Consider the following 13,251-nt stretch of genomic DNA (forward strand, 5'->3'; position numbering starts at 1 on the left):
TATTCTCCAGTGAATACACAGTGCCTGAAACATTGCACATCTTGGAACATTTCTTGAATGAATGAAAGAATGTGAGAAAATACAAGGATGCGTGCAAGAATGATTACCACAAAGAAATTGTTGGTGCATTAGCATTTCTTTAGTTCCTCAGTGCTGGAGCTTACTAGCTATGTAATCCTGGGCAGTGACTTATCATGTCTAATAATTGGTTTCTTTATTTGCATAATTTGGATAATAATTATTCTTCATTAAGTTGTAGAAGGATTAGATGAGATAATCCATGTCAAGTGTTTAGTATCATGTCTGGCGTGTAAGAAGTGTTCAATAAAGGGTAGCTATTTTTATTATTGGGTAACTAACTTATGGTAGAATGGGAATAACAAATCATGACTGCTTAACACTGAAATATTGGGAGGGCTGTGTCACAAAAGGGTAACATAAGTGAGAGAAATGGGGCAAAGATTCGGGAGCAACTGATGAAAACCAAAATAAACCAACAAAATAAACAAACTTCAAAGAATTATTCAGAAACATAAGCAAAACGGAAGAAAGTCCTATCCAAAACTGGTAAATTAAATTCAGAAATAGGTGAAATCATGCAAAAAAAAGGTTGGTTGAAAATTATATGGATAAATGAGTTATAGAATAAGATGTGAAGAATGAGGTGATCACTGATTTGAGCTCAATGGCAATATCACAAATGAGACAGACGTTTGGGATGAATTTCAGTAGACTCTGATAGAAGACCAAAGAACCAATGATGTCTCCAGACTTCACATAGAAGCAAAAGGCTCAGTCATGGCATGACCATGATTCTAAAGGAGCCCCATAACCACATGTGTATTTACACTAATTGAAATTTTCAGAGGATCTGTTTTAAACAATTGGGGACAACATAATTTTTAAAGAATGGAATAAATTTGATACTAATGTGTAGTATGTTTGAAAGACTGATAAGAATGAGTCTTTATCAAAAATTTTATTTGGTGAACATAACGCAGCCTGTACAGAAACTGATATATAATAATGTACACCTGAAATTTACACAGTTATAGGTCAATATGACCTCAATAAAATAATTAAGATAAGATAAAATAAAAAATAAATACAAAAACTTCATTGCAAAGGTTTTAATAGTGAAATACACACTCAATATGAAATCTATATGGTTTTGACATATTTATCTTAAAGCAGACATAAACTTTTTCTATGGCACTTTGTACATTTAAAGTTTAGCTTTTTAAATTTGGTACTCACATTTTCTGTTGGAAGCTGTCATACTGCCTATATGAATTTCAGGTGCCTGTGAATCTTCTGGGCCTTTCTATTTTAAATTAAAAAAATAAATGATGAAAGATAAGGAAGAGTCAGTATTTTGTTGAATAATGAAACATCTGAAGAGTTATGTTGATTTTAAAAGACATTTTAATACTGTAGAGTACATCAGAACTTCTAAATTTCATAGATAAACAGAAAGTAGAGTTGAGGGTCTGCAAGCATACTTTTGGTACTATCTATATTTAGATGAAAATAGCACTTTTGCGTAGCTCAGAATCTTCCACAGAGAGCTAGAAGCCACCGAGACAGTCTGTAATTCAGACTCTTAAATTATGTAAGCCTGTATGAAACTCAAAACCTGTAGGAAAAAATGATTCTTGATTCTTAACCTAATTTGGCCCTCTCCCCTATAGTGGACTGTGGATTAGGAGTCATCTTCTGATCTTTAAGCCGATCGTGTATTCTGGATGGAAAAGAAACTCGCACAAGCCTGACACCTCACGTCATTCTTCGTAGCATAACATTCTGTTTTTGTGGCCTCGCAAGTCAGTAAAAGAATCTTGCTGATTAAGAGAGTAGATCAACAGACTTACAAAAGACAAATGTAAGAAATGTAAGAAATGTTTTCATCCTTTCATATGACGGGGAAGTGAGATTTTGAAATTGACTTCTATGAGTTAAGATTACGTGATTTTATTTGAGAGACTGACTCACGGTTCAATTTCAGAAAAGTCACTTTCTCCCTCATGCCTCAGATCCTTGTTTGGTTATGTGAAAAGAATACTTTTTATCTGCTTGTTGAACATGTCCTCTAGAAGCATATTCACAGAATTCTATCACCCAAAGTTGTGGGAACTTTGAGATAAATTTTACGTGACACACAAGCATCTTTTTTTTAATGTAAAATAGAGAAATTAAATTTAAAGTTCGCATGTTCCAATAACAGTAGCTGTTCAAAAGATGCTATAGGATACGTTTGGATGCTGAGAAGTAAGATAGGACCCAAAGGACACAGAGTTAGAGGAGGTAGACAGAACTTTTGCCTGAAATTGGTGGATCTAGAAACAAAAAAAAGGTGATATTTTAACATTACTTCAAAATCCTGATTATAATCAAAAGGCTCTCTAGCTCCATTAAAAGACTGAGTTCAAATATTTATTCCAGGATTCTTTTTCCAAAAAGTTATATATTGTCAAACTACGTACAATAATTTAAAGACAAGGCCAGCCTGGTGGCACAATGGTTAAGTTCGCGTGCTGTGCTTCAGTGGCCCAGGGTCTGCCGGTTCTAATCTCCTGCGTGGACGTATGCACTGCTTATCAAGCCGTGCTGTGGCAGGCATCCAACATATACAGTAGAGGAAGATGGGCACAGATATTAGCTCAGGGCCAGTCTTCCTCAGCAAAAAGAGGAGGATTGGCCGAGGATGTTAGCTCAGGGCTAATCTTCCTCAAAAAGAAAAAAAAAAGCAAATTTAGAGACAAACTTCCAAGACTCCTTGTTGATTGGAAAGACCTGTGAGTTCCCCTCCTTCTGGAAAAACCAGAAACTGAACCAGTCAAACAGTTCTAAAAATTCATATTATTCCTGTTCACTTTAGATTGATCTTGTGCTGAAATAACAAAAGAAATGGTGAATGTGTTATTAGTGAGCTAGAGTATTCAAATAGTTCCAAACTCATCAAGTCAGCATCAGAGATTGCTTATATGCACCTTGAGGTTCTGGACCCTTCATTCAAACAGAAGGAATAAAGTCAGCACTAAAGGGATTTTAAAAACCAATCTCAGCCTAAAGTTATCTTCTTCCAAACCACATGTGAAGTATCTAAGCAATAAACACAATAAGGTTTTTAAAATCATTTTTCTAAAGGCAAGTTTTTGTTCCTATGTCTGAGTTAGCTCTCAATTTGCGATCTACTTGCCAGGCTTCTCTTTTGCTGTGTTAACGTCTCAGGAATAGCTTACTCTTCTCAAGTCGGTTAAGAATCTATTCTTGAGCTGTAAATTTCTCCCCGAAGGCCATGGTGAGAGGAGGCAAGTTTTCTAACTATTATATCTTACTTGCATATTTTTCCTGTCCCTTTCCTTGTTACTTTGAGAATGACAATGGGAATCTTGTTTGGAACCTGATTGGAAGCTGTGCCTTGAGAATTCACATAAAACATTTTGTCATGGAAAATTCAGTGTAACAAAAGGCACTTACTATGGGACATCTAATTGGGCAAAATCAGTTCTCTCCTGCATTAAGAAATGAACACCCCACTCCTAGATGTAATAAGTCCTTGCTCAACATTAATTTGGTCCTACTTAGTCATGGCTGAGCATTACTCAGCATAGAAAACCTAAGGGCCAACTGGTTTATGAAAACTTGCAAACAAAATGACTAAGGAGATAGATATTATGTCAACCTGATTCCATATGTGTTTCAAAGTGATGCAGATAGCAATGATTTGAATCTGTGGAAAGCATTTTTTACCCTTTAAAACAGCTTTCAGGTGCTTAACAAAGTTTTCCAAACTATTTATCAAGATCAAGAATAGGTAAATCAGGAGTGGATTATATTTATATCTAGCCTACTGATTTTTATCTATTCATTGAGGAATAAAGGAAAGATGGTAATCAAATCAGCAGAATATTTCAGATCAGGAACATACCAACGGGATAGTTGACGCAGACTTGCCTCTGCCTGACTGGTCACTTAATTCAGAGTTGAGTGCAAGATGGTGGGAATGTCCCACGTGCCCATTAACCAATGACACGCCCTGCTGGATGAGGATGGTTTAAAATTAATGCCGAAGCCAAAAGAATCCGGTGCAGCCTTTGTCAATTCCATGGTTCTCTTTAACATTTTGCTTGTTTGCCAAAGTGGTAGGTGGCACAAAAAGAGTACCAGGAGAACCTCATCATGATAAATACTTGCTAACATGGCTAACCTTGGGGAAGCACAGGACTGATCTGAAACATCATGCATATTCAGAATGCTTTAAGAACGCAACTTCAAAAATATCTAGTTATGATTTTAAAATGCTTGAACAGTGGTAGTTTTTATACTGTCTTTCTTATTCACTACAAAATTAAATTTTGAGTTCTTTCTGATGGAGCTAACAAAAGGATGATAACTGAAACTTTATTGCACCCTGTAAGTGCTCAATTAACATCTCCAGAAATGTATTCATCAATTAAAGCATTTGTAGCTTCTAAAACATTCACATTCCTTTTATTTTATGCAGTATCATGAATCTTGAAATTATGTTCTTAAAACTCATTTTAAGTTCCCTGACAAGCCCAAGACAATCTGAATAAACCCTACATTTTTGGATGTTCAGAATTTATTTCACTCACTTCCATCCAGGTTAAATTTCTAACTATTACACGTAGGTTGATATGTTTGCTTTGTAATCTAGTTTTCCCAGTCTAGGCATGCTAATCTATCGTGTATAAAGGGGCTCTATCACGGTTTTTTTGTGCTTACTGCGATTAGAACCCCTTTGGTGGAGGTTAAGATCCTAAACTTCTAGAGTAGGTGCTGTGTTCAAAGCTGGCATTCCCAATCTTTGAATTACTATAACATCCTAGTTTGGGCCTTAGGCCAATGAACAACCCTGCTTCACTAAAAAAGAAAATTTTTACAGGGTTTTGTTTAAAAATCTATTTATTATGAAAAGTTTCAAATATATAGAAAAGTTGAAAGAATTTTAATGTGAGCAATCAGATACCCAGACCCTAGATGCTTCACCATCACCATTTTATTTTATGTACTTCATCACATATCTCTCCATCTGTCATCTCTCTATCCATCCATAAAACCATCTCTTTTCTTTGTCTTGAGGTAAGCCTGTATTGCTATAACTTTCCCTCTTGGTATCACTTTTGCTGCATCCCATAAATTCTGGTATGTTTTGTTTCCATTTTCATTTGTCTCCAGGTATTTTTTGAAACCATTGTATTTTTTGATGCAAAAAATAAAATTCTGAATGAATTCAGGAATGACAATGAACAAAAAGTGCTGATATTTTAAATGACTACTAAAGTTTGCCCTGAGCACGGGCATTATATATTACGTGAACAGGTAGAAGGCCAGGGATTAAGTAGAAAACCAAAGAGGCTGCAGAGCCCCAGGATTTTGTAAGGAAAATTTGCTTTATTTTAATCTCCTGGAGTCTTTCACAAGCATTTCCCTTTTTAACTATCCTACCAAACAGTTAATCTATTTTCTTATGGGGTAATGTGTAAGAGAAAAAAATCCAAAAGAAAACCCACACTGCATTTTACATTTCATCATATATGTAGAAAGTACTCAAACACAGGCACAATGAAAGCAATTATTCCAGCTGAGAAAAAGATCTGACACAAATCCCATTCCTGAGCTTCTTATTTTTATAATTTTAAATGCTCTTAAGATAGAAAATTATGGGTAATTTTGTGAATTTTCAAAGTTTTGGTTTGCTTGTTTATTTGTTTTTGGTTAGGAAAGATATCAAAACACTGATCAGTGCCAGGCCTTTGGACACCTTCATTCCTAGACACGAAATAGTCTCCTGTTTCTAAACTAGCCATGGGGGTCAAATAATGGGTTGTAACAAGTATAGGAACTAGCCAGCAACAGATGTTTAAAAAATTAGTAACCATACTTATAGGAAAGCTGGCAGTCAGAATGATCTGTGTATTCTGGAAATCAGAGCCCCATCCTTTATATAGACAACTTCATGAACATCTCAATTACTTTTGAATAAGTACTTTTGAAATAAAAGAGGAATATTATAAAGCCCTAAAATAAAAGAAATAAAGCTTAAAATATACCTTAGCACCTGGCGATACAAGAAGAATAAAACATTTTTCTATTAAGAAAAACCCATGGATGCCTCCAATTAATCCCAACAGTTGCCAAATATGACCTTTGCTTTCATGGAAATGTCCAAACTCTGAAGCTTCCTGCTTATGTAAGCCAAGAACCTAGAAAAAAAGAGACATAAAGAAATAACTTCTTGGGGCCAGCCCAGTGGTGGAGTGGTTGGGTTTGCATGCTATGCTTTGGTAGCCCGGGATTTGTGGGTTCAGATCCTGGTTGTAGACCTAGACAGGGCTCATCCAGCCATGCTGTGGCGGCATCCCACATGTAATATAGGGGAAGATTGGCAGAGATGTTAGCTCAGGGACAACCTTCCTCAGCAAAAAAAAAAAAAAAAAAAAAAAAATTGATGACTTACATATTAATCTATGGGTCTGGTAATGAATATATTCAACTTTCATTCTGAGGAACCCCATGACAACTCCTAAAATCATTCAAAGCCCAGTCTGCTTTAGATATATGAATACTTCCACTATATCATTTAATCAGAGTAAAATAAAAGGCGTACAAGAAAAAAGAAAGGGGAGCTTTGAATAGCTTCTGATAATGCATAGAATGAAGCCTAAGCTTATTTCAGCAAGTGGACTAAATTTTCATACATTCTCAGTCCTTTACTTAAATTTTTTTTTCAGGAGTACAATCCATATCTGTTAGCACAGTAATGCTTTATAACTAATCAATGAATTTAAATCTAGAACAAATATAAAGACACATCTCATCTTGGATTTATTCTCCCCATGCCCACTGCAATTAAAAAAACCTCTTAATAAATCTTCAGAATAACTAAGAAATCCTCTGAAAAACTTTTCCCATCGAGTGTATATGGTATGCCTAGCAATACTGTCAGCTCCCTGGGACACAAAAGAATATAAGAAAAGCATTAGGAATTTTCCTCTAGTTGACTCATCCCTTGGTTGACTCATTCCATTGGTTGACCTCGTGATTTATCGTGAGCTAGTAAATCATTATGTATCATATTCCCTCCCCAAGAGAAGGCAGTTTGGGAAATAGCTCAGTGGTTTCCACATTTAGAATGTTACTGACCATTAAATTAAAAAAGGGAAAAAGAAATTGTATGTGTACATATTGTATGCATTATATTCATACATATACATATGTAATATTTATGTGTATATGCATGTATATACACAAGGACATGAGTAAGTGCAGTCATCCCTTACTATCCACAGGGGATTGGTGCCAGGACCCCTGCAGATACCAAAATCATGGATGCTCAAGTCCCTTATAGAAAATGGAGGGAGTATTTGCATACAACCTATGCACATCTTTCCATATACTTTAAATCATCTCTAGATTAGTTATAATACCTAATACAACGTAAATGCTATGCAAATAGTTGTTATACTGCATTGTTTAGGGAATAATGCCAAGAAAAAGTCTGTACATCTTCAGTACAGATGTAGCCATCATAGGACTTTCAATCCAAGGTTGGTTGAATCCGTGAATGCAGAACCCACGGATATGGAGGGCCAACTGTACGTATCTGTAAGTATCTACATATAAACATTGAGTTTATGGACACAGCTAAAAACCAATATATGTTCGTCAACTCTTTCTTTTGGTAAAGGCGTTAAAGGACACCTAACTAATATTTGTAATTACCGTTATTTCACAGAACGGAAAACATTGTGATATCACAAAACTGTAGAAAACCCCACCATCTCAGAATAAAATGTGGATCTTTAGGTTGAATAAATTTAGCTAGTTAAAAAAGGAAATCATGACAGTGGTATTTTTCTCATTTCTGTGCAGACCTTTGAACACTTGGACCACATTCAGGAACCACTGATTTTTCTAACTTTCCACCACGCTTGTACTGCATCTTTCTTCCTCTTCCCAATAACTTTTGTCCTCATCTCTTTGCTCACGTAAACAACTGTCTTCTAAATTTCATGAAACCCAGCTAATCTTTTACGTTCCCCTCTGTAACAGGTCTCTGCAGAGGCAGGTGACAGCCCCACCCACCCCCAAGTTTACCCCTGCTGCCTCCAGCTGTGCACTCCCACATCGGGGCAGACCCAGGCAGCCTTAAGATCCTTTTGCTGTTTGCCAGGATGCTGAACAGTGAACAGCTCTGCAACCGCTGTGCTGACCTAGAAAAAGGCCTCGGCCACTGCCTCAAGCCAATAAGCCCTGAAATATTTCCAGAAAATTAGATTACAAGGGAAATTAAAACTAATACTGGTTTGTTTCATTTCTCCAATGCTCGCTTGGTGATTTTCCGAACATATAATAATTATTGAGCCTCTAAGCACCAAGAGTGACCCTGTAGGAAATTGCCGGAGGCTTGTGGAAAATTTTAACTTCTCAGGCTTTGTGAGAGGGGGATCATTTGTCCGTCATCATTATCCATCATATGAGATTTCAGAGGGAATAGATAACCACATCTGAAAATCCTTCTGCCTGAACCCTTGTATCTCAGGTCCTCCTCGTCCTTTCATTTCTGACAAATAAAGAGCCTCAGAAGGCTTCAACAAAGAGCCAGCTTCCTGGTGCTTACATTTTTCTTAAGGGAAATCTAGACACTAATAGTTGGGCAAGAAAGGGAAATTCATTTTGATGGTTCAAAGGAAGAGAGGTTAATGATGGTGCTATGACAGAGGTGTGGGCAGGGTCAGGATAGGAAGAGGGATAATGAGGAACCCCAGGAAACCATTAACACTCTTAGGGCTGAAAGGGCAAAGGGAAGAAATAATGTTATGGAAGCTCAGTGGGAGGTGGCGCTGGGGAGGAGGCCTCCCAGAAAGCTGTGGCAGGTAATCAGCAGCTTCTAGAGCATGTGCCATAGCCAGGAGGGAGGGAGGAAGAAACACCCCTGCCTCTCTCTCCTCCTACCCTGACTTTTCTGTTGTGCCTCTCATTGGCTGAACCCAAACAACAAACCAGCCTGCAAGGGAGCTGAGCAGATGCAATCTTCTGAGGCAGAGGAGAGAGCAGAGAAGGGCAGAGAATGGATCTGACGAGGGTTGAGGGCAACTGGAGAGAAACCAGCACAACATCTTACAGCCCATTCATTTTTATTTATAGATAATTACTATAAGCTTCCTGGATATTTCTTAACAGGAATCTACATCTGATCACCTTTTTTTCTTTCAAATTTCAAGAAGAAGAATAACGTGTGGTGAAGCTAACAATTGGTCATCTCTTTTCTCCTACAAGTGCTTTGGGGAAATAATATTCACTTCCAAGGAAAACATCGGCCACCATATCTACTCACCCAAGTTGCTGTGAAGTTTGCATAAACACCTCAGTGGCTAAATGTAAAGGGAAATTAGAAACACTCCATCTGAAACAAAAAACAGCAGCTTACCTGAGGGATCAGGTGGAGAAGAGCATCCCCAGAGAGTGTCCCAACCGCCAGGCCCACAAACAGCTGTAAAATAAGCCTGTAGTTCTCCTCACAGCTGTGGAAAAGGATCAGTGTTGTCCCAAGCATGGAGCCCAGTGTGAGCAGTGTCACAGCCACCGTGCTGTAGCCATATTCTAAGTCAAAAGGAGGGTGCAGAAACAGAGCCCTCTGTTAGTGCCCATGCTAGTGAAAATGCCAGAGGGATGATCCATCTTAAAATATAGCGTATAGGGGTATGAAATTGTTTAGTTAATGTTATATTGGGTAAAAGGTTTTAATTTTTAAGAAAAAGAATGAAGTGACTTTTACCAAATAACCCTGTTGCTTTGAAGTTAGTCTATCCCTTATTAAAAGTCACTGTGGCGAGCAAGAACCCAGCTTACCTCCCGCTCCCAAAGAAATTAATTTCTCCCACTTTAAGCTACATCTGCCGACAGACACTGGTAATGATTTCCATCTACTCACATTTCAACTTATGAAGGCGAGGAAGCAGTGTGAAGGGGACCATACAGTATGGGCCCATCTTAGGTCTATGTTTATGTACAAAACAAGCACTTTCTTCCAAAAGTTCTCAGAATTACTTGTAAAGCCAAAAGTTACAAGTTATTATTCTCAATGACTCAGAGGAGTGATTGTGTTGGTAAAAACTGATCATTGAGTGTCTAGCAGTTGAAAACATAAATTTGGACAACCTACATTTTGGATTATTGCAATAATTTTTTGTAACTTCTAAATTCATTCTATATTTCTAAGCTTCTAGATTTTGAAAAATCTCAGAAAGTGTAATTTTTATCATTATTCAAACAGAAATAAATATTTATGAGGGGAGAAGAAATAAAGGAGGAAAGAAAAGAGAAAGATGAAAAGAGAGAAAAAATGGCTTTCAGAGTCAAGTATAAATAATTTGGGATAAGAGTTATTCATGCCACTATTATCCTTTGGTTGCAGATATTCAGAGAAAATACCATGTTTTTGACTTAGGTAGAACTTATAAGTCATAGCAAACTGGTTTGTTAGCAATGAAGAAAGGTAATTATAAAATTAAACTCTCGTTTCCTTTAGTGACTACAGATATATAATAAGTCAAATCAAATAATTGTCTTATCATACTACTTAAAGCCTTTTGTAGATTTTAAGAAACAATCATCTTGAAGTTTACTATAATGGACGATGTTCCATTCTCATCATTCTTGTGCTTTTCTGGAACATACTCTCTCTACATTAGATCATGTTAATGAGACTAGCTGGTAACATGGTATTAGGCTTGTGATTTTAAGAGGCCCTTTATTAAATGATAAGTTCTAAATTATACAGGAGTCTATATTAATATGCCATTTATAGTGTAGTCAGAGGAGGCAGAAAACTTTCAAACTTTGATTTTCCCACTATCGCCATTATTTCTTTGCTGCTAGGAAATCTCTATAAAACGTTTGTTGTTCAATGGATAGAGTTTCAGTTTGGCAAGATGAAAATGTTGTAGAGATCTGTTGCACAACCATGTGAGAATTCTTAATACTACTGAATGTACACTTAAGAATGGTTAAGATAGTAAATTTCATGGGTTTTTTACCACAATTAAAAAATAATAAAAATGGTTTGGAATGGTCACACACCTGCCTAGAGGTTTTATTTTGCTCTAATTTAGTAAAAAGACCCATGATATAAAAAGATCCCTAGAGATATTTTAGGACATTTCATATCCCACTCCTCCACCAAGAGACTCTATTTGGGAATGTCATTCTTCTCATCTAACACATAAATTAAAGACATGTGAGGCTTAACATGAGTACCTGGCTGTCTAATAAAGTTCAGAGTTGCCACATTTTTGTGGTAGCTACAAAAGATCGTAAAATGTCAAGAACTCACAAGGACAACTTAGGGTCTGACATTTCCTAGGCAAAAGGCAGAGTTTCAAATTTTTCAATTCTTCTTCTATTCCTCTCTCCATCCAGAGGGCAGCTACAGTGTGGTTTTGGAGAAGAATGGATGTTTCCTAACTTTAGAGCTTATAAATCTTTTTAGATCCTTGGTGAGTCAGACTTCACCTGCTCTCATGTGGCGAGGACTGCCCAAAAACCATAAACTCTCTGACTTTTGTGGCCGTCGGACTCTGCTGACTTCCCCCCGGTCCTTACATAGGTGTCAAGGTGTTTTGATTGAAGTCAGATGAGTTGCAGACAGTTCTATCTAAATGTTTCCCATCATACAATAGAACTTGACCTGCTAATTAAATTCTTAGCCACTCCTGAACAGCTACCCGAAACTTACTTTATACATCACCTTAACACGCTTTCCTGGAAACTCAGGGGTTGGGTTTCAGCATACTGAACACTAAGTTTTTAAGAATGTCTCCTCGTGTCCTCCTCTCTTTAACATAACATCTTACATTTCTGTAATTTCAAAAGCCCAATACAAGCCTTTCCCTTTAGTTACATAATGCAACATTTTAAATTGAGGACAGTAATGTTTTTCTAGGTTCTTTAGTGAGTATGACTTGTTTGTATTATTCTCAGAAGACTATTCCCTAGAATGGTCTAGAAGTTAATAAGAAAGGGGATAAAACTTTTTTCATGGATCTTCTGTTCAAACTCTGGTTTCTGAGCAGCCTGTATGTCCCAGGCGCCACGCCCAGTGGTGAGAATATAAACATGCTCATGGAAGCTTACAGGTGCCACCATTCTGTCCTCCTCATCCATTTTTGAGCCATCACTGACCACCAGGTGCTGAATTATTTAGCTGCTCACTTTTAATGAAGCTTTTTTCTTCTCATTAAATGTTAATTCTTAGATATTAGGCCAGCCATGTTTTGGTTCACATAAAATCTCCAAAGGAGCCACTCGAGGCTGCAGAAACCACTGTGGGTTAGAATTGAATAGCTGAACAATTCAGCTACAATGAGTGTTGCAGACTATCTCAAAGAGAAAGAAAAGCAGGTGTGAAAACATATATGTATATAAGGCCTTCAGATGAATGGGAATATTTTAAAGGTTGCATGTGTTAGCTGTCACATTTTTTCTATCCATCATGGATGTTCTTAGGCTACCGTATTTTTGGTCTTTGAAATATACAGGGCTTTAAGTTAACAGAATACTTTTTTGTGCATACTGTCCCACTGGAACCTCACAGACACCCTGTGAAGTCTTACGGTAGGGCTCACCTGCTGCAATGAATCAATGGGATACAGGTGAGCACAAATATTGATCCCTTCACTTCCTGGGGCTGCCAGCCAGGTCTGGGAGGCTGGTACCTCCCTGGACCAGTCACCTCCATCCCAGAGAAGCCTCTTTGGTTTATTCCAATGGGCCTTCATTTTTCATATGGGCCATGATGTGTGAAAGGATGGTAAGCCCTGCAGGATATCACAGCTTTCTCACTGAGCAGGAAAAGAGACAGGCTCAGCGAGGTAAAGAGATTGCTTATGATCACAGAGTTGGCTGGGGATAGAGGCACGACTCAACTCTGCATTTCTGATCCCAACACTAATGTTCTCCCTCCAATACCATGTCAGTTCTCAACTATGGACTTTTAAGTTGGTCCATGATTGAGTCAAACATAGGGGACAAAATCAATGTGTACAAAATGGAAAATACTCACTGAAAGGTAGTATAGCCTAGTGGTTAAAGACGAGGACTCTGGCACCAGCTTGCCTGGGTTTGAATCCTAACTCCATCCCCGACCAGCTGTGTGGCCTTGGACAAGTCATTTAACCTCTGTGTGCCTCAGTTTCCTCATCTGTAAAATGGGGACAATAGTAG

At 37.5% G+C, this 13,251-nt stretch overlaps 1 protein-coding gene across 7 annotated transcripts in view; it reads right to left on the reverse strand.

Moving 5' to 3' along the window:
* Window positions 1-13,251, reverse strand: part of SLC39A12 (solute carrier family 39 member 12) — a 79,113-nt gene that overhangs the window by 40,927 nt on the left and 24,935 nt on the right. For 3 of the 7 annotated variants that reach the window (XM_003364356.4, XM_070254840.1, XM_023631952.2), the window contains exons 7-10: window positions 9,458-9,630; window positions 6,078-6,230; window positions 3,932-4,042; window positions 1,258-1,324 (exon numbers count right to left, since the gene is read on the reverse strand). In XM_003364356.4, the coding sequence (XP_003364404.1) occupies window positions 1,258-1,324; window positions 3,932-4,042; window positions 6,078-6,230; window positions 9,458-9,630 (504 nt within the window). The remainder of the gene's footprint in view (window positions 1-1,257; window positions 1,325-3,931; window positions 4,043-6,077; window positions 6,231-9,457; window positions 9,631-13,251) is intronic. The other 4 variants (XM_023631953.2, XM_070254843.1, XM_070254842.1 and 1 more) reach the window with 2 other exon arrangements.

Source organism: Equus caballus, chromosome 29 (assembly GCF_041296265.1).
Source record: "Equus caballus isolate H_3958 breed thoroughbred chromosome 29, TB-T2T, whole genome shotgun sequence".
Lineage (NCBI taxonomy): Eukaryota > Metazoa > Chordata > Mammalia > Perissodactyla > Equidae > Equus > Equus caballus.